Genomic DNA, 22020 nt, shown 5'->3' with positions numbered 1-22020 from the left:
TTTTACTTTTAAACACGTTTACGCCTAAGAGTGATATCGGCATAATGTAGCATCCCTCCAAAGTGATGGTATTGTCTGTCGGCGGCTACAACAAAACGAAGGTATGTGAAACAGGAAGTGTATCCGTTACGCGTTAGAGTTGCTTGGATCCAGATTCACAATAAATAAAATATTAGGCAACATTTGTTTTTTTCTGTCGGAAAGGCAGGACAGTTTTAACGATTATTGCCATTTGCAATTTGAGGCTATGATCGTGAGTCTTCATGCACAATAGAGAAGATATGTGAAAATCTAGTGGAATTTAGTTCCCTTAAATGTTTAAGTCTAGCCTACCCGTAAGTCAGAAATAAAGTAATTTGCGTTATCATCTTCAAGATATTCCAGCACACATCTGGCCTGAATAGTCATTCTCTAAACTTTTTGTACGTTCTGCGATGCACGTTGTTACAGCGTCAAAACATTCCGGATAGTATAGGCTATATGTATAAATAAAAGGACAGTTATGTTTATATAAAAAGACGTTTTAAAGGACTATATCTTAAACGTCTTTGTTGATGCTGAGTCATAGCTACTTAAAATAAAAATGTCTTGCCGCTTTGTTCACATGAGAGCTGTATTGATGTGAATAACCTATGTACACAATACATAATGGTTGCTTCTGTAAAATTATTAGAAATAAAATAGGTGACATGCAAATTATTACTCGGACGACTTACTGACTTAAAAACCACTTCTGCTACTAGAGAAAAATTTAAGTCAGGTATACAACTGGAAGTCTAAGGGCTATTGTAAATGGAGCCACATCCCATTTTCCAAGATAACGAGGTGTATTAAGTGGTACAATCGCTGGTACTATTTATAGTTTAGCTATATTTGTTAAACTTCTGTGATTTTATAATATTTCATATACATATATTACTTTCTATATTTCACTATTCACTATTTTCACTATTATTATTGTTGTGGTTTATTGTCATTCTATATTAGCTGTGTTTTTAAGTTATATATACTAATGCAAATTTGATAATGCTCCATGAACGGATCTTTGAAACCTACGACATCACACATCACAGATTTGATACAGGCTCACAAACCCACGTGATTGCTTTTTGGAATGAATCAGAAAGGAGCATAAAACCAAAAAATAGAACATAGAAAGGTTCTAAATGTTCTAAAGTTCTAAAAAAAAGATGCACGTGCTGCATGCAGAAACGATAACACGATGTGATTCAGCAACTGGTTAAGCATAAAACAATTATGTCATGTTAAGGGTTGAAGAAGAATATCCAGAATAAGTCAAATGCTACTACTGAAATTGAGATTTACACACGTGCAAAAATGTTGCCATGCAATAAATCCAAGCAGATAAACGGTTGGTCTATAGAGTGACACTTTAAAACAAAAACAGCGCTTGTCCTAACCATGAAACATATCTCTTGAGGATGTTAGTGGTTACCAGGGCAACCCTGACAAATGGCAAATGACGTCAGGAAAGTAGGGTAAGTAACCACAGAGAGTATATATAATGGATCTGAATAATGGATCATTCAGAGGGATTTTCTGAACAAGGTCCAAGTGACTTAAAACATGAACCACTCACTCTCACTCCCTTTCTAAAAAGAACTGACTCGGCAAAGCACTACATGATGAGTTTTGTTGCTCTGACTCGAAATTCTGCTGGAGTGGTGAAAACAGGAAACACTAATTAACAATGTACAAACAGAGTTAAATGATGGTGATCTTAACTGTTTGCAAAAGATCTTATGACAACCAAACTGCCATACACCACCATACACCATACAGACACCATTACTATGAGTCTAAATGAGATTACTATGAATAAGATAATGAAAAACATAATGGTTTTTGCAATGCAGTTAATCTGTGATTATATTACTGTAACATGTCAGTAACATGAGGCATACAACCAAACTCAATGCACATGCTAAATCTACAACATGTAGATCTTCAATGAGTTGTAGCTGAATTAAATCAATGCTGCAGTAGTAAATGTCATTATACTGATATGAATCTGTTGATGTATGTTTTCTGCCTGCTGAAGTTTTCTTTCTATCTGAAGTAATTAGTACAGGTACAGGCAAAACTTTTTTTTAAGTCTGTACATTTTGAAAGGGTTTGCACACGAGTAATGTGTAAGTGTAATGACGTTTTTATTTATGAGTAATATATAATTCATGCAAAATATAGATACTTAAAAACCATATGTGATAGAAAAATCTAATTTCAGAATAATACATACTATAAGATCGACCTTTTTTTAGCAAAAACTAATTTTGTTGACTAGTGTATTAAGCCTGCACTAGGGCATGCCTACTTTGTGTGTCTTATAATGTACCAACAGATGGCGCATGTGAGCACGTTACAGGTTAGGACGCGATACGCGTGGTCGCCAAATAGTTATTCTCCTCAGAGGATGAAAGCCAAACTTCGTGTGCGCTACAAAGACTTTACCTTTTCTGTATATGCTTATTGTTGTAAAGTCGTAATGTAGAGTATGTTTTTTTACAAATAGCATGCTGTCCATTTGGACACTGTTAATTTATAGTATATATCAGCAAAGTGTACGCGTTAACGAGCTATGGAATTACGGTAAGGATTCGGTGCTGATATTTTGCATTTATTTTTCTGGATTCATACAAGACTTGGAAAATCAAGATGATGATACGGTTAACACAAGTGTGCGGGTGAGCAATAGTCATCATATAGCGTAGGAGAGGATCTCCCTTTTCTCCAAGTACTGCACTTCTGTAAATTCTGACTGCATTGCCGATATCTAAGCACATCATAGTGCGATCATTTTATTTTACTTAATAGAATTCAATAAATTATTAAATAAAGAGTTTATCTTTATTACTATAAGAGTAATTGCTACTGGTCAGTGGGAATAGTCTACGCCGTGGCACCTGCTTTGATCTGACTTGAGCGCGATGGAAGTTGTGGACGCCAGCCCGCAACTCGGAGTCCTGTTAGGAGACAGCGAGACATTGGACGAGCGAGAACCGTGGATGTCCCTGGAGCACCACCACACTGGTGCAGACGGAGCGAAATGGGAGCTGGTACACGTAGTCCTCACCGGGGGAGCTCCTTGGGGTTTCAGTCTAAGGGGAGGTCTGGAGCACCAAGAACCACTGCTCATCACAAAGGTACAGACAGTACACACACACATAGACCAAGAACCACTGCTCATCACAAAGGTACAGACAGTACACACACACATAGACCAAGAGCCACCGCTCATCACAAAGGTACAGACAGTACACACACACATAGACCAAGAGCCAACGCTCATTACAGAGGTACTGACAGTACACACACACATAGACCAAGAACCACCGCTCATTACAGAGGTACAGACAGTACACACACACATAGACCAAGAACCACCGCTCATCACAAAGGTACAGACAGTACACACACACATAGACCAAGAACCACCGCTCATCACAAAGGTACAGACAGTACACACACACAGACCAAGAGCCACTGCTCATCACAAAGGTACAGACAGTACACACACATATAGACCAAGAGCCACTGCTCATTACAGAGGTACTGACAGTACCATGCTCATAGACATCTAACATCCATGTTATCAATTTCTCAAGTTCTTTCATAAATGTACTTAATAAAGATAAAGAAAACAAATGTTTATTTTCTTTCTGACATACTCTGGTACATGGTCTACTAATGTGCACAGGGAAAGATCAGACAAAAAAAAAAGACCAGGTCTGAATGAACATGTTGAAATGACTCTTAGACTTAATTTACATAAAGCTAGACTTATTAACTTTTCACTAGGTGTCAATTCAACAGTGACATTTGCAGTGTTTAGCCCATAAACTTCAGTCCATCTCATCTTCACTGGAAACCACATCTGTGCAAGAATAGCTCTATGGTCTTTAACAGTTTTAAATAGAGACTATATGCTGGACTGTCACATTCTTATTTGTCTTCTGCCCTTTCTCTGTGCCATATGGAACATGTTTTGTTTCTTCTGAATCAGCTGCATTTAACACTTCAGTTAATTCTTTCACACCTCGTGACAACATGACCTCACACTTTACCTCTTTGGCACACAACATTCTCATTCTCGGTCCCCGATTTATAGATACATTCATGTTGACTGCATTTCCTTTTGTGTGTTCCAGTGGTTATGACATGTAGATGTTAAACTCAAGATTTATAGGCTCTCATGACCTCTGTGTGTTATGAAACAAAATTACATAGAACTTTGTAGCCGGTTTGGTCAGTGGCCCTGTAGTTTGGAGATCCCAGGTTTGGTGTGAGCTGAGGGTTCGTTATAAATATAGCCAGTACATATTTCCAGGAAAGTCTCTGATGGAACAAGATTATTAAATGTTTTATAAAATCCTGTGCAGCCTCTAAAAGACGTTTGAGAACACTTTCTTAGTGAAGTGATGTCTTGAATGAGGAACTTCAGGTATCATTCTGGAGACTTATCATAGTGACTCATCTGCATTATGTCCATGCCGTATACATATAGGTGAGGGACAGAAGTTTTATCACTGAGAACTACACAGCCAGGCTCAGACTTGGGGGCAGCGGGATGCTAAATTACCCATCCAAATAAATGCCCTCAAGGTCAGCTGGTGCTGAAAAGTCTCCTTGCGGGATGTATGAGGAAGACAGGCTCAGGAGTTCGCACCAGAAGATACTGGCGGTGCCAGGAGCCGGAGCGGAATGCGTGCGATTTGTGGGATTCTGGGAGCGTGCTGAATTATTTGTGCCGTGCGCAGGCTCGCGAGGTGTGGCGTGGTAAATTTAGTCCTGGATCACATTATTCAGCTTTTCCAAGGCCGCGCAAACAATGGCACTCTTGCTCACTCTGCGCCCTCAAATGTCACAGACGTCCGAATGTGTGTAATGGACTGCAGCAGCCTATCAGACGAGGAGGAGATGGTGTGTGTTTTTTTAATGCAGAAATACTACGTACATTAAAAAGGCCACTCTGGGGTAGCTGAATGTGGCTTGTTACACTTTCCGTGTCAGTGGCATCGTGCTGCATAGATGTAAACAACACTTGGAAGATTCCTAGTTTTGTGGGGCACTGGCTGTCTCTGTGAAGTCCAAGCTGTGGGTGAGACATCAAGGTTCACTCTTCCTGTGACTCTGGGCCGCCACTGGCTCTGCTCCGGAGCACGCCATTTCAAAATAAACAAGCTGGTTATAATTAAAATTCCCAGCATATTTGAGTCTTTTTTGGAAGCAGAGGCTGAATTTCCTGGAGTCTGGAGATGACCTTTACCTTTTATACTGCACACCATGTTTTATTCTTCATTACTCATTTTCTTTCCTCATTCCAAGTTGTTTGACTGACACCTGTGTATGTACAGTACACTTGTGCCCTACGGCACTGGTGTTTTTTTTGTATGTACATGCACACCGATGCAGCGCGTTCATTGTAAATTATAGTGATGTCTTCAGAGATCGTATATGTTCAGTGACAACACACACACTTGTTGTCACCACAACAAATGTGTCATTTGTTATGGGGCTTTACTGAGGGTTTCTTGTTGACCTTGTACTATATGCACACAACCATCTTCTCATAAAACCTTCATCCTACAACTTTGCTCTATCCATGATGGCCCTGTCTAGAAGTATTTTTTTAGATACTGATCTTAGAGAGTAACTGTTTACCTGTTAACTGTTAATGTTGGCCATGCACTCTAAACAGCGTGAGGTGGTAGCCACCTCTAAGATGACCAAGTCTTGCTGATCAGGAGTTACCTTTTGTTGGGTCACCTCTGGACGTGATGGTTTCAAAACCCTCAGCTTGGTGTGGCCCCGCCCTCTTTACTCCTGTGTGGTCGGAGGTTGGGAGGCGGGGCCCCCAGCGACCTCTCGTGTTTCAGCCGCATGAATATTTTAGCCGGCGGACTCAGGTCACCTGTCATTCTTCTCTGGAAGGGAGGAACGTAACCTGCTGCTAATGGCGACCGGTAGGTCATCAGCCGCCATGCTGCACTTGTGGGCTGGGGTCTGTGTTCCAGCATGGCGGTTGTGCTAAGGTGAGGTCATTGCAGAGTCCAAAACGTACAGTGCATTCCTGTTTTATCACTGCCATCAGTTCTTTATTGGCATTGGCACAGAACATCCCCCGAGGCCTCTTATGAGCTTACATGAGTATGAGGAACATTTTGGAGTTATCCCTCATTAACTTTGCCACGTGTGAATTTCCCTGTTGTATGGCCTCTGGCTAAAGCAATAATTACGCCTCGCGTCTGTCTTGTCGTCCTCGTCTTCTGCAGGACTGGATCTGCGGTTTGGTTTGGTTGGAGAGATGTTATGTAGCTCGTCAAACGTGTCGGCTAGAAGTATCAGTGCCGACCAGTTTCCCACCAGTCAGCCAGCAAACGTGAGAACAGAAGAAGGAATGACCCAGGCCTGGCTGCGTATGCTGGGCCACAGCTTATCGGTTGCTCTCAGAGTGACGGCTCTGACCACAGCCCACGTCTCCAGTGGCTGTTGTGTCCTCTGCACTAACATGCACCCTGTGCCTGTCTGATAAAACTAAACAGAATAAAAAATAGATTCTGCTCTGTCATAGCACTTAATAGCAACATGCAGTGCAAGGTTTACAATGTGTCTTGCTATAATATCACTCTGTGTGTGCGTGCGTGTGTGCGTGTGTGCGTGCATGCGCGTGCGTGTGTGTGTGTGTGTGTGTGTGTGTGTGTGAGAACAGGTAGAAGAGGGAAGCTGGGCAGAATCTGCCTACCTCCAGGTGGGCGATGAGATTGTCAATATTAATGGCATTCCCCTAAGTGGCTACAGGCAAGAAGCCATTTGCTTGGTGAAGAGTTCATCCCAAACCCTGACCCTGAAGATCAAACGGTAGGGCTTGGTTCTCCTCTCACAGGGGTTTCCTGGGTCTCTTACAGGGGTTTCCTGGGTCTCTTACAGGGGTTTCCTGGGTCTCTTACAGGAGTTCCCTGAGTCTTTCACAGGGGTTCCCTGGGTCTCTCACAGGGGTTCCCTGGGTCTCTCACAGGGGTTCCCTGGGTCTCTCACAGGGGTTTCTTGGGTCTCTCACAGGGGTTTCTTGGGTCTCTTACAGGGGTTTCTTGGGTCTCTTACAGGGGTTTCTTGGGTCTCTTACAGGGGTTTCCTGGGTCTCTTACAGGGGTTTCTTGGGTCTCTTACAGAGGTTTCTTGGGTCTCTTACAGAGGTTTCTTGGGTCTCTTACAGGGGTTTCCAGGGTCTCTTACAGGGGTTTCTTGGGTCTCTTACAGGAGTTTCCTGGGTCTCTTAAAGGAGCTTAAGGTCTCATCACAACAGTTTTCTCATAAAGCCAGTTTGGTGTTTGGTTTAGTCTTAGTATATCCACATACCACCACTGGTTTCCACTTTGGTTAAGATCTAAGCTAAAAAATATAGGACTTGTATAATGGACTGAATCATCACTCTTGAAGTACTTGCACACTTCCTTGCAGACATTTGTCTTAAACTCTCCCTGTGCATTCCATGAGTAAAACCATGCAGGCAATATATGGCCCAATCTGAAAAGCTTAAGGAAAACAAGCTTCTACCACAAAAATCTCTTCATTGTTAGGTTTAGATTCAGACCTCACAAACACGCCATTGCCCTTTGTGATTCATCCGCATCTGCTAATGTGTCTGAGATCACTTTGCCAGTCCACAAACTAAACCGAGTTCTAAACCGGAGGCCGTTTTGGTGATAACTGATCATTACTTGACCACAGCGGATAAGTGGGGTTTGTGTTCCTCCTGTGCAAGAAGACGACTGTATTTAAATAGAATGTGTGAAATGCATTATATGATTCTGCATTGTTTTTTTACAAAATGAAAGGGACATCAAAGCCAAATGTTTAAAATAGCATTAATTTGGAAATGTCCATGCTAACTTTTAATGTGGTGACTTGTAGAGAATGTCACAATACAAGCTTTCTGTTTCAGTCCCAGATTGAGGCTAGATTAAGTGTTTGTGTCTTTGGAGTTTCAGAGTTAATGTTTTAGAATTAATCGGGTGGAGAGCTTTTAAAATAGTTGTTCTGCTTGTGCGTTGGGAGTTTGCTTTCGTTAAACATGTCTGGTTATTCATCATTCCTTTCCTGTCCAAACAGAGGTGGACAGACAATGGCTATAGTATTGATTCCACATTTATTTTTCAATAAAATACATTTATAGCAATGGAAATTCTCGTATGACCTATTTAGGCATGTAAGTTGTAATCTGTGCATGTTACAAAGGAAATGGAATGAAAATAAAGTCCTGGGTAAACAATGGAGCCACCACGAAAGCATGGTCAGTCCTGTTGGCTAGAGGATGACACCATTATTTAGCAAAGTGGAACAAAGGGGCTTCATTATTCTGCTGGAGTGAACACCATCTCACAAAGCTTCCATGGGTCACCATTGTCCCTCTCCGCTGTGTCCCGTCCTCGTAGGCTTTTCTCTGTTCTCCAGCGTTGCGGTCCCAGGGCTACCCGGCCAGTGTGTGGGTAAAGACTGTGGGGTACCTTTTACCAGAGACCCTGTGAGAAACTCAGCCCCTGCCAAGAACACAGGGAAACCCCTCCAGCCTCTTTGGAGAGTTTAATGAGGAACTAATGACTGTGTCATTTAATGGAAAGAGGTGTTGGGTGGGGTTTGGGGCCATAAGCCCTGATCTGTCTTTGAAACACTCGTCCTATTGGGTAGCACTATGTGCTGGATTAGAGTAACATTACCAGGATTGCCTGTTCTTTTGTGAATTCATGTCGGAATTGACATAGTGTGGTTATGACTGGTATGGCTTTGTTTCTTACTGTGCACATCATCAGACTCTGTTAGTGCCATTTTTCAGTCTGATTAGCATGAAGACACACTGTACCATGGCATGCAGGACGCTTGATATGCAACCCTGCACATTCACCTCATGAACATGGTCTACTTCTTACTGAATGATGCGTGCCATCTAGTGGCAAGAATGTTGTCAGCTTTGTGGTTTAAATATACTGTATATATATTATTATCAAAAATATTGAAGGAACAGTATAATTTGTGAGTTTTGCTGTACTTTTTTATTACAGGTGATTATAGGAGAATATGTATGTAATGTGAAGCTTTTAGATGACTCATTATCGCATGTTCATATCTGATAAAAGGTTAATGGGCTAAAGAACACTGTAATGTAACACTTTAAACATTTAAACATAGAATGTTTAGTTTATTTGAGCTGTGCATAAAATTGTATTTGTAGGTTGGAAGAATGTTTAGGCCACAAATACATTGGGAAAATAGCAGTCTTGACATAACAATTGAAGTAATAATTACAAGACTAATTTTTCCACTCTGTTACTCAGTTGTAATGTATTATACATATTATACTTTTCACACTTATTACATAATCTGAGTGAGTCTTTTGACCTCAGTGATGCCGGCTACTGCTGCCATAGTCCAGAATCCAATTACAACCCGCAAAGCTGGCCAAACCTTAGCAAACTGGATAACAAATAACCTTTGAATTCAAAAGGTACCATAAACTCATTTTTTCATTACTTAAATTGTATGTATGCATTATGTGAAAAGACAGTAACAATAATAAGATATTTTCTGTCTGAAAGTTATTGTAATGTAAACGGTAAGGCTAATATCCTTAACTAAACCCCCCCTTCATGTTAAAGAAATGGATGGTGCCATTGCCTAGGTGCCATTGCGAGTTCATTCTAGTCACGGGATTGGCTGTGGTGTGTTAGCCCATTGTTTTGGAGGGGCTTTTTGGGGACAGAGTAATCTTAACACAGGGGCCTAAACTCTGTTTAGTGCTACGTACATTGAGGCATTCCTTGGAGAGGAATACATCTCTATCCCATTCAACAGATAAGGTATTTCAGCAAATGAACTTGCTTGAAGCTATATTAAGATCTTACAGAAATGGGCAGGGACATCGCTTGCTTGTATATTTATGTTAGAGTTTGGTAGGTGCTTGTAAAATATTTACAAATGTTTTTGGTATTTGAATATATTTTTAAAGTCTTTTCACATGCAAAACCCTTTCAATTTGTTTAAGCCAGAAGTTTAAGGATAAGTTTTGGAAAAAGAATATGAACTGCTCTAGCCATGGCATATTTGGGCTCACCAAAGATTGTCCTTGAAGTGATGGGGGGATGCTTTATATGAGTGGAAATTATGCTCCCAGATTACAGATGACTGGCTTCATGTCAACACTTCTGCAATATCACACACATAAACTGGAGCCTGCCTTCTTCCTCTCTGAATGCGAAATCTTAATTTCAGTCTTTTTCACCCCCTTTATTTTCTATCACATCACGGTTAATGGTCACACGGTTAATTTGTCTGCTGGTGTGAGCCTCTATTTGGGCTTTGTTTAGTACCCTTAGTTTGCATCTCGCTGGGAGAACAGAACCCGAGCAGTACTGGTACCCCTTGTGCAAGGTGGGAGAAGCCATCAGGATTAGACACTCAGCACTGAGGGACGGGACCTCAACCACATCCAGTCACAGTATCGCATTTATTAGTCAGCAAGCACACCATAAGTTTATGGTTGACACAAGAGTTCAGGCTAATTTAAAAAGTGATGGGGAGGTTAATATGGGGATTTGGTTGTCCAGTCTACATGAGAGTGCCTGTGTCTCCCTCACACCCCTCATCACATGCCATATTAATTTTTCCTTTTTTTTCCACAGAGGATTGGCTGGGTGTGGATCTGTAGACTATGGCCACTTTCATTTCCCACTGTGATAACGAAGCGTGTTGAGTGTGTGTTTCTCTCTTGTGAATAACACGGACTGTGAAGGCGAGTGTGATCTCACAATCCCTGTTTCCTCCAGGTCACGGTGGAAGAATGAGACCGTGTCAGACATGTACTGTCTCTTCCTCCGCTTGGTTTTCTTTTACACCCTCTTCCCTTCTCACATTTCCATGGGGTCAGTAGCCCAGTGCTAATCCAAATGCCTCTTTGGGAAAGAGATGTCTTCACCAACACAGACCACCACAGTTCCAGGTAAACTCTCTGAGCGCAAAGATAACCTCTCATGACCCCTCATGACCTCTCATGACCCCTCATGACAGCTTCTTTGCTTGTTTTCACTCACTGGGTCCCACACCTGCAGTTTACTGAGCTTCAGCAATGTAGATATCCAGCACTAGTTTCATTGATGTAATTTTATGTAAATTGTAAGTTGCTGCCCATATATTCCACAGTCTAAGAAGACTCTTGAGAATGATTTTATCATCATCTAATCAGTGTTGAGGAAACCATGGAAAATGTTGATTAACCACATTCACAGTGGAGTGATCATCATTATTTGAAAGTTTCTCCTCAGAGTCTTAAGTGACCTGAATAAGAGATTAAAATTCCAATTGTCATTTCATCTTAATGTAATACTTTAAAAAATATTCAAAAAAGCAAAGAGATATCAGTTATCAATTAGATTTTAGTTAAATGAAACGTTTGGCCTTCTGCCAGAACGGTGTTAAAGTGTCTGTTTGGAGAAGGCTGTGGTGGCTTTGAGGTGCCCCCACACTGCTGAGCCTGGTTGTGATTATAGTGGCACTTTCCTTTGTGCTGTCTGCCTGGCTCCATTCAGTAAGCAGGCCAGACTAACAGCTGCCTCCTGCCTCACACACAGGCAACTGGAGCTACCGGACACATACGTGGTGACTCATTTAAGGAAGAATGTAACCACTTCTCTTATTCAATTATAGTTGGGAAAACCCAAGATGCATTACAGCTTGTTAAAATATTCACACAAAAAAAACAGATTATATTTCGGTTTAGAAAACACTAAAATGCCACACACCATCTCACCAACGCTGTTCTCTCTGTCTTCTGCTTGGTTAAAGACATATGACTACATGTGGAAATGATACACTTTTACAATTACAATACAATTATCCTGAATAATATTGGTCATACAATATTGATTTTTATTGTTTTGCTTTGCTTATGTTTTGTACATATAGATTTTTGTAAATTTTTTTATCTTATATATTGTTTTTATACTTCTTTCTCTGTCCCTTCCTCTCTGCTGCTGTAATATTGCAAATTTCCCCGTTGCAGGATTAATAAAGGATTATCTTATCTTATTTGTTTTTGCTATGGCAAGTCTCTACAGATGGCCCAAACCCTACAGTCCAATTACTAATAGATGAGTGATTGCTCACTTGTGACAACAAGAGAGCTCCTGCAGTCCCCCATTGTTTATGCACCATTAGCCTATCAGAGAAGCTGATTATGACACTTGTTATGACTGGACAGCCCCATACGCTCCCGTCCGCAGGTGCTAAATCTTCATAATCCCCAAAGAAAATCTCCTATTGACCAGGGCGCGCAAATACCATCAGCCACCCACTCAGTGGTGGACAGCACAGGGGCGTGGCCTTTGTGCGGAGCTTGTGTGTGTCTGTGAGTGTGTGGGAGTGCTGATGGCCTATTGGTCAGTCTCTGTTTTGCCTAGAGAGTTATTGTGCAGAGAGGTGGGAGGTCCTGGTATAAATGCATTAAAGGTCCTGCAGGTCTTCCAGGAGGTTCTATTGCACTCGTGCCCTTATTTAAAGCATGAGTGGAGGGCACTGGCTGGAGAAATATGCCCCAAAGCAGAGTCCCTTTCAGCTGGTCCCCTTTATTTTATTATAAAAACACAAGAATACGTTTAAATGCATGAGAAAATAACTGTGACTTTGGTTTGACTTTGACTGCAAAGATTAGGTGAGTGATGTTTTTGCAATTCATTGGAATTTGTAAGGAGAAAGTACCTCTTTACACTGAGTAGGGTTACAACTAAAGTGCATAATGCGTTGTGTTTGCTGTGTCTATTCAGGTAAAGCAGATTTTCTACTTTTGTCATATGTGGAAAAGGGACATTTTTATTGAACTGGAGCTGTAACTGTAACATGGCATAAGTCTTCTCAGTGAATCTCCCAACAGTCTTTTAGCAGACAAAAACATCTGTGTGCATGTACTCTCGAAAGCATGTACAAGAAAACGGCTCATTTATATACTAGACTAATAGTCAAGTTAAAAACTGCCACAATAACAGTTCATTTAATACTGAATATATTTAATAATTTAATTACATCTGCAAAGATGCTTGGAGAAATGTAAGCTGCAGCAGAAGTAGATTCATCTGTTGCAGTTCTTATGTCATGGAAATGTTTACATTTTAGAAATTAAACTTTAGACAGACAAAGCTTAAACAAAAGAAGTTAGTCTACATCTTATATTTTAAAGGCTCATTTCTCTATAAAAGATGTGCAATTTCTGTATGGCTGGTCATTGAATCTCTTAAATTGGGCAGTTTGATCTGGCTTATATACAGCTGGGAGCGTTGTACTGAATAACTTGAGTATTAACACAGATTCTGTGCACTGTACAACTGACATATTTAAGTGGTTTTGTTATTATAGATGCTGCTTTTAAACAATTCTGAGAAAACCAGTCATGAAAATAGGAGTTGCTCAGATGTTACTAAGGCCCTGGATTGTACAGGAAACTGTGCTGTTCAAGCATGTGTCAGCAAAATAGTATGCTGAAAAACATTGGTGACCAAAGACATTACTTAACATTGGATTGTTAGTTAATGATTCTGTGTAAGGCACCTCTCTCTCTGTCTCTGAGTCTAGGCCATATATACTGTCCAGGCATGTGGACATTTGACGAAACGGGACCTCTTACTGAGCGGTTTATACATCCCCCTTCCTTTTCCACGCTGTAAAAGGAAGGTTAAAATGATGGATATTGTAACAGAAACAATCCCTGCAAAAAATGACATACATGTGGCCAGAGGCTTTCTAACGAAGATTTTGCAAAGCTCCATGAGGTATTTTGCAACAGTTGGTTCCTTTCCAATCCCCAGCCCCATGATCCTCTCCTGTGTACCATTTCCCTTCCTCATACACTTCAGCGTTACCCGTAATGCCACGTGGTGTCTTAGCCGTAGCTGCTCTGTTCACGTGCAAGTAAAGGATTACACATAAATCTGATCTCCAGTATGGTCATTCATGGATTACCGTCACACATTAACATCAGACTGATATTTTTCACAATGGCGTATCAGTTTTCTGCATATGCTAGTTAAACAATATTCACACTGATTGATGATTCTTTCTAACATGGGGTTTTGTTTTCTTGACTTGCATGGTTCACAGGAAGAATCAGTTCAAATCAGTTGGAGTTTTCAGTTCATGGGTGAAATGATAATATTACAGATTTGACTTTAACATTTACAGTTTTGCATCAGCAGATTTAGCTCGATGGCCAGCAAACCTCCAACCCTCTCACTCTTTTGGGAACTCTCATCCTCTTAATATGCTTAATAGTGTTGGGCTGTCCTCAAACTAGCGCTTTCTATTTACCCATTAGGAGGAAAGAACCTTTAGGCCAACCTCATTCCTGGCATCCTGTGCAAGTGTCTGAAAATACCTTGGAACCGCCGCACACTGACACCACTGCTGCGCTCGGGCCAGCCGGACAGACGGCACGTGATGCAGGGTGAGTTCACATTCCTCTCCGTCACAGTCACCCTTGTAGGGCTTAGATGAATGGATGCTTTGCATTGTCTCCTTTATAAAGGTAGAGTAATGTTATCTATTTTTTTTCAGTTCATCCTCAAATGTCTTCACTAGCTGTTGGGGCCAGCAAGATCTGCACCAAGCATCCTACCAGTTCAGTTCAGCGGCTAATATAGAACGAATAGACCAGTCCGCTAACAATCTCCAGAGTGGAGCGGACCATTCGGTGGCCGGGAGGGGTGTCTATAAAAACAACTCTGCACACGACTCCTTTCCCTGTGGTACAGCAGACCAGAGCAGCACTGCCTCATCAGAATGCGTGTTTTATCAGGGCGGCATGAGCGAAAGCCACAGGTTCTTACAGGTTCCAGTGAGCAACGGAGGTCAGTTCAGAGCGAGGTTAGAAGAACAGACTGGCTTCGGATCCTCCTCCTCTGGGAGGATGAACCTGAACCCTTTGTGGCACATCCCTGAGAAAGCTTCAGCCGCTCACTCACCACCCCCACCCCTACCCCTCTCACCGCTATGCAGTGACAGTTTCACCGCAACTAAAGTTCATGAGAAAGGATCGACTGTGCCCTATTCACCAGGACCTCCTCCGTGTTCTTCACAGAAGACTCACAGTACAGTTACCCACAGGCATTTTGACGACTACCACGTTGGTGAAAGTGTACCCGAATTGCGAGGAAGCTACAATACGCTCCCTACGAAAGGCATTCGCCACGTATACCTGCCTGCTGAAGACGACGCTCCAAACCCGCTCAAAACAAGCAAGGCCTTGTCGTCATCGACAACTGATGTGAGACAGGGACAAACACCCTTTGCCTGTCAGTCTTGGCATGAGCAGCAGGGCAGCGATGAGCGTTCCTTCTACCTTCAGCCCAGGAATGCGAGTGCACCCAAACCGCACAGTGTTGGCAGCTGTTACAGCAGTCCGATGAGTGTACACAGTAGTGCAGAGGAACACTACCAGGCCAGGAGCTCCACTGCATCCCAGCCCAGTGACACTCAGGACCACAACCCCGATGAGCTGGAGCACTTCCATTACTATTGCATCACCGCCCAACAACCAACACCGTTGACGTCAGAGGACGATCGTATTCGAGAATCTGACGCTGCCCATGACGGCAGTGGCCAGAAACCAGAAAAGTCGAAGTACCCTCCACCCTACCTGCAGGAATCTGGCATCAAAGGCATTATTGAGCCCTGCAAACAGACAGTCTGTCTCCCAGAAGCTTCTTCACTTGGACAAAGTCCTGTAATGGTGAAGCCCAACTCTGATGAGAGAGACAAGGAAAATCCGTGGAGGAAAGACGGGGGAACTGCTGAGAACCAGCACAGCAAGCACATACTGTACCACCAGACAGAGCAGAGAAGTCTTCCCACAGTAGCACATGGAGATACCTTCAGGGATCCTTGGATCTCCAGGGATCAACATAAGATCTGCCCATACAAGACCCCTTTGTTGCACTCTCTAACTCAGGACAGCCAGATTGTGGCTCACAGTGCCACGGTGTCGACCAATGAAGAAACACAGCAAGAAACATCTGATCCTTCGAGTGGTAAGCAAGGCAGGCGCGGCGACCGGTATTCGACCTCATTACGTAATGATATCCAACAGAAGAGGGCCCAGTTTCAGAAGAGCCGAAGTGCAGTGTCTTTGAGTTTTATTGGTGAAAGTGAGGAGGACTCGGGGTTCTGGAAGTCCACTTCTACGTGCTCTTCAGATGGCTCTTTTACAAACACCTACAAGGACCATCTGAAGGAGGCGCAAGCCAGGGTCCTACAGGCCACATCGTTTAAGAGGAGAGACCTGGAGCTTCCTGGGAATGAATCATCCACAAAAACGTGTTCTGCTATTAGTCAAATCTCTCGCTTTGGAAGCCGAAAGCGTTTCCCCATGGTGAAAAGAGGGCATTCCTTCTCAGAGCCTGAGAAGATCAATGAGGTTGGAGTGAAGCAGAAAACCTCATACCACATGGCTGGTGGCTCCTTTGAAGATAAATGTAAGTTCTTTGAAGGAGCTTCTAGACCATCCTTCTCCAGACCGGTCCTGAAGAAGTTCCCTCTCAGCATCACTGAATACATCAGTGGAGGGAAAAAAAAGTTCACATCCTTTGTAGGTGAAAACGATAGAAAGTCTAAAGAGAACCATGGGAGCAGAGATGTCCCTGCAGCAGTGGAGAAACAGCGACTGGGAACCTTCGCAGAGTATGAGGCAACATGGAACTTGCAGAGGAAATTAACAGAAGGAAAAACATCTAGCAGGTACCATTCAGCAGAGAACATTCTGGATGCAGAGTTGGAGGAACGCATGAGCTTAGCTTGCATCCATGAAAGGTCCAAATCTTCTCCCTCAACTGATTTCCAAGTGGATGTAAGTACGAAATGGTATTGGACAGAACGAGCCACACTTCTCCTTTGATAAAGGTAGAGAGCACGTGTCTAAATTGAATGGATGTTCTCTCTCTTTAACAGAAAATCAATATGCCAGCACAGATGTCTATGGAGGAGTCTCATCCAAAATGCAAACAAGACCAACAGGAGATTTATACTGGCAGGTTAGAATCTTTTGACTTTCTGTCAACCCTTGTATGACCAGTTATTGTATTGGGTAGTGACTATAGCTGACATGTTTAAGATCAGACTTTTAGGTATTGCAAAATATGTAAATAAGCAAGGATATATTAGCTATAATTTTAATCAAATGCATGACAAAAAGCATGCTGTACACATATACAGTGCTGTAGATGCAAACACACTTCCAAAAGTGAAACACACTTCCACACTTTTATTTATCCCTGGTATAATAACCTTTTCCATTTTATGTCAAATCATCTTTGTTCAAGCCCATTAAAAATAACCTCTCATGTTCTGTGCACCCATCATGGTAATGTAAACATATATTTACATACAGCTGGCCAACAGCAGGCCGGAGATATGGCTGGTAGTGAATATGCCAGTTGAGCCAGCTAATGTTGCTCATATTATGTGTGGTGGGGAGTGTTCAGCTAATGTTGCTCATAGTAAGTGTGCTCTAGAGTGTTAAGCTTCACCCTGTCAGAGGTGTAAACCGACTCCGTTCTGAAGTTCTTCCATCATGGAGAAAAGTGTTTGGAAGACCACAGAAGGTTCCTGTTTTCAGTGGGGGAAAAAAGTGACCTGGACAAAACCACACTTTAGTGTTGTGGTTTCCAGTGAAGAGATTCCAAGCTGTTGTACTTGTATATTCCTGTGATTGCAACAAAGCTGAAATGTGCAACACTGAATTGTATGTGTGTGTTTTTTGTTTCAGTGCATCTAACACGAGACACAGCATGCTCAACATCTCTGAGCCTCTGGAGTTCGACACAGTCAGTGACCTGGACCACAGGAACATCACGGCACATTTCCTTTCCATCCACACCACCAAAGTAGCTATTCTGCCACCTCCGAACCCTCGCCACCTCCGTTTGGACCCGGCGTTAGAACAACTGCTTCCACCCGAATATAATGACCCTGCACCACAAAAGGTCGCCCAGCCCACCGAGTACAGCCCCATAAGGTCAGAAACCACATGCCCATCACGTTCCCTGGAAAGCCTCCCAGACCCGGGTGGTTCCCAGGAGAAAGACCCACAGACACTACCAGCGCCAGGAAATGATTGCAGGTCAGAAAGTGAAGACCACCTCTCTGCTGTGGCTGCACCAGCAACAACACCCTCCTCTTCCCCTCAGTGGAGTACTGAAGTGAGCGCACCTTCGGCATACGGCTCCTCGTCTTCCTCACCCCACGACGGTCGTCGCAGGTGATCCCTCTGCATTTTTATGACGGGTTTAATTCACTTGGTTAATCATATGTTCACCTACCTATAAATAACCGTTGTTTAGTCTGTAATGTGGCTTGAACTGTGATTGGTATAATTACGTAGCGAGTAATGTTTTTGTCATATGCAATATGGGGCTGTTTTGGTCAACGTGGGCACTGCCTCCTCCCGCAGAAAAGTGGTGGAGAACACATCAGGGCATAGCTCTGCTGTGAAGAAAGTGCCGGTGTGTGATGTCCAAGCAGGAAGCAACTCTGAGACAGAAAGAAGGAATTATCCAGTGCACGAGGAAGTGATCGGGACAACCGATGAGACGTCCGTCCACCGGGTTAGCCAGCTGTCTTCTCCAGGTCGGTCCCGCTGCCTGTCCCATGTCTACCCTTACCAGGGCCCGCGGAAAGATGCCAACTTCAGTTCTTCAAAAGCCCAAACTCCTGCTGGGACAATGCCAGACAATACAGAGGCGACCGTGGCGATATCGGTGCCGCCTGAGCTCTCTGAGGAGGATGTGAAGAGAGAGGAATTAGCCAGGGACATCATGGTAAGAGACAAGAGACTGGTGGACATCTTGGATCAGAAGAAGATGAAGACCACTATGGACCTGATGGAGGGGATCTACCCACAAGGCGAGCATCTTCTGGAAGGTGCGCAGCAAAGGCGGAAGAGTTCAGTGAAACGGACATCTGCCAGAACCCAGGAGAGGTGAGCTGTTGGTGTATGTTTGAATAGAGATATTTATTTGATTATACTGCAGCATCAGATCTGGTGAGAGATGTGTGATATAAATACTGATAAATGGCATTTAAAGTTAAAAAAAAAATTTTCACAGATACACATTTTGTGAATATTCAATATTCGAGAATGGTTATTATTCTTCTTCTTTCGGCAATTCCCGTTTAGGTTATAATTTTTTTTTTATTGTTTGTTTTGCTTCTGACTCTAAAAAGAAAACTACCCAATACTGCCCTCTGCTGGTGTAACATTGTATGTATGTTTATTCATTCAGATTTATTATTCAGCGGTTAAAGTTACCACAGGCATGACTCACAGGAGATTTACTTTCTCAGACCTCTTTGTTCTTTGTATTTCACCAGTATGATAATTACATATGCTGCTGTTTTTGTAATTTGGCTTGTTTTATATAAAAATGAATGAAATTAGGGTTAACGTGGTTCTTCTGGCCTTTTGATATATAAATTATAGGTCTGTTTTTGTAACATAAAATCATTATCATTCTCCTCACACTTAACAAGAATGACCCAAATGTGTCTCACTTCCAGAAGAGTGGACGACAGAGTGGCTGCCTCGGTTTCCCTGGTTACAAGCTCCTCCTACTACAGCACTTCAGCACCCAAAGCAGAGCTCCTGATTAAGATGAAGGACATGCAGGAGCAGATGAACGAACAGGACTGTGAAGATGAGTTCAACCTATCAAGGAAGAAGGTAAGAAGGTACAGGCGCCTGCACAGGCCGCTATGTTCAAAATCACCTGCTATTGTTTATTGTTTTGAAAAGTGAACCAAATCTGGTGGGCAGAATGTGGAGAAAAGTATGTTTTCATGTACTTTAATTCAATTAAATTAACATACTTGGCAGTTAAGGTAATTGTCAGTGTGTTCTTAAGGACATCATCACACATTTTATAAATGACTGTAAGGCTGTAAGGCTAGCTGACCTCTCATTTCTAAACCGCCCGGTCTCACCCAAGCATAACCCATCTGCAATGCCCTGCCCTTGCCCCGCCCTTGCCCCGCCCTTGCCCCGCCCTTGCCCCGCCCCTGTGTGTCGCCCTGCAGCAGGAGCTGATGGACAGCCTGGCCAGGAAGCTGCAGGTGCTGCGTGAGGCGAGGGAGAGCCTCCAGGAGGACATGCGAGACAACGACGCCCTGGGCGAGGAGGTGCAGGCCACCGTGCGGGCCGTGTGCAAGCCCAACGAGCTGGAGAAGTTCTGCATGTTCGTGGGTGACCTGGACAAAGTGGTCAGCCTGCTGCTCTCGCTGTGCGGCAGGCTGGCGCGTGTGGAGAACGCCCTCAACAACCTGGAGGAGAGCACGTCGGCCGAGGAGAAGGTAGGGGCGCTGGAGCTCTGTCCAGGGCCAAGGGTCTGCAGCTACGCTGGCTAGCTGTGCTACTTTCGCTAATGACCACACCTGTTTGTCTGTGAGGCTGACTGATCATACTGGATTGACTATTATGATTAAAAAAAGGTCCCATACAGCTGCTGTTCACAGTCCAACTTGGGTAAATACACCCACCGGCCACTTTATTGGGTACACCTGTCCAACTGCCCATTAACACAAATGTCAAATCATCCAATCACTTGGCACCATTTAGGCATGTAGACACGGCCCAGATGATCTGAGTGTTTCAGAAACTGCTGATCTACTGGGATTTTCACGCACAACACACTTAATTACACTTAATTAACTGATTGGCAACAAACAGTTGATTCATTTTATGTGCTGATAATTTGGTTGGACTGAATACCTGAAAAAGATCTCAGATATAGAACATAGGCTCTTTGTGGTTCTTCTCTTAACTGAGCGTCTGTGTGTGTCAACCCCCCATTCTGCCCCGCCCCCGCAGCGCACACTGATGGAGAAACGCAAGCTCCTGATTGGCCAGCACGAAGACGCCAAAGAACTGAAAGAGAACCTGGACAGGAGGGAGCGTCTGGTCCACTCCATCCTGGCGGGCTACCTGAGCGAGGAGCACATGGCCGACTACCAGCACTTCGTCAAGATGAAGTCGGCGCTCATCATCGAGCGGCGGAAACTGGAGGACAGGATCAAACTGGGCGAGGAGCAGTTGAAGTGTCTGAGGGACAACCTGGAGCAGACACTGCCCCCCCAGACACTGCCCCCCCAGGCTGATGGCCGAGTCTCAGCCTTCCTTCGATTTCCCCAATGATGATTGGTCATCCAGTGACTCCATGATGCTCATCCAAACATCTTGCACAATAAGCAGATGTTTATGTTGGAGATCTAAATGCTGCGCTCCCATTCGCTGTCGCGGTTGCCAGGCACACACACATCATCTTGATTGGTTGTATGTTTTAATATGCAACTAAATGCCTCTAAATTGAACTGCTGGTCATTTATTAGATAAAGGTCAAAGGATGAAACTCCTTGTACTTGTCATGAAACAGTGTGACCGGGACTCAAGGCTGAAAGACTAGATTATACTTACCTATGTCTGTAATCAGACATGACGGAGACACAGGGGAATACGTGGATTTGTTGAATGAGCTCTTTTTAAAATGTAAGATTTGTATTAATATTTAAAGGTAAGTCATATTCATAATGTATTCATAATGTACTGCATGCTGGTTCATTATTCTGAATGAAATTCTAAAGTCAGTTGTGTTTTGTGTGTTTTAAATTTGAAACTCAAAGGACTCGTAGTGTTGAATTAGTTTGTGTAGTTATAATCGACCTCAAATACTGTATGTATGGGATTTTATGAAATGTATAATTTACCTGCTTCTTTGTCAAAAAACTTTCCCACCAGGGATAGTGGATTTTAAAACTTGTATGAATTTTATTAATTTATTTCAATGTAGAGAATGACTTGAATGGAGTGATAATGCTTCATTTTAACACAACTCTAGGTTATTGTACTTTCAAAGTATTTTCTCAAAAGTGAATTATCATGTTCATAAATGAAGACGTTTTTACGACCGGCTGAAATATGTT

At 42.9% G+C, this 22020-nt stretch overlaps 1 protein-coding gene across 8 annotated transcripts; it reads left to right on the top strand.

Moving 5' to 3' along the window:
* The first annotated feature begins 50 nt into the window (after positions 1 to 50).
* Positions 51 to 22001, top strand: shroom2b (shroom family member 2b). 8 transcript variants are annotated; one of them, XM_077023525.1, is made up of 11 exons: positions 2382 to 2705; positions 2882 to 3215; positions 6731 to 6879; positions 14372 to 14500; positions 14611 to 16897; positions 16999 to 17081; positions 17816 to 18307; positions 18500 to 19027; positions 19606 to 19768; positions 20122 to 20394; positions 20912 to 22001. In XM_077023525.1, the coding sequence occupies exons 2-11, from the start codon at positions 2949 to 2951 to the stop codon at positions 21233 to 21235; spliced, it is 4695 nt and encodes a 1564-aa protein (XP_076879640.1). In that variant the 5' UTR covers positions 2382 to 2705; positions 2882 to 2948; the 3' UTR covers positions 21236 to 22001. The 8 variants fall into 8 exon arrangements, with proteins under 8 accessions (XP_076879643.1, XP_076879641.1, XP_076879640.1 ...); XM_077023528.1 differs by lacking the exons at positions 2382 to 2705; positions 2882 to 3215 and adding an exon at positions 51 to 101; XM_077023526.1 differs by having other exon boundaries at positions 2375 to 3215; positions 19609 to 19768.
* The last annotated feature ends 19 nt before the right edge of the window (positions 22002 to 22020 follow it).

The sequence above is a fragment of the Brachyhypopomus gauderio genome, chromosome 12 (assembly GCF_052324685.1).
Source record: "Brachyhypopomus gauderio isolate BG-103 chromosome 12, BGAUD_0.2, whole genome shotgun sequence".
In the NCBI taxonomy this organism is placed as follows: Eukaryota; Metazoa; Chordata; class Actinopteri; order Gymnotiformes; family Hypopomidae; genus Brachyhypopomus; species Brachyhypopomus gauderio.
Note: the sequence above shows the minus strand (reverse complement) of the source record. Positions and strands in the feature narration are given on the sequence as shown.

Coding starts and splice junctions, on each gene's coding strand:
- shroom2b (XM_077023525.1), top strand. CDS start 2,949: ATGGAAGTTGTGGACGCCAGCCCGCAACTCGGAGTCCTGTTAGGAGAC. Junction 3,216..6,730: donor AACCACTGCTCATCACAAAG/GTACAGACAGTA, acceptor GTGTGAGAACAG/GTAGAAGAGGGAAGCTGGGC. Junction 6,880..14,371: donor CTGACCCTGAAGATCAAACG/GTAGGGCTTGGT, acceptor TTTACCCATTAG/GAGGAAAGAACCTTTAGGCC.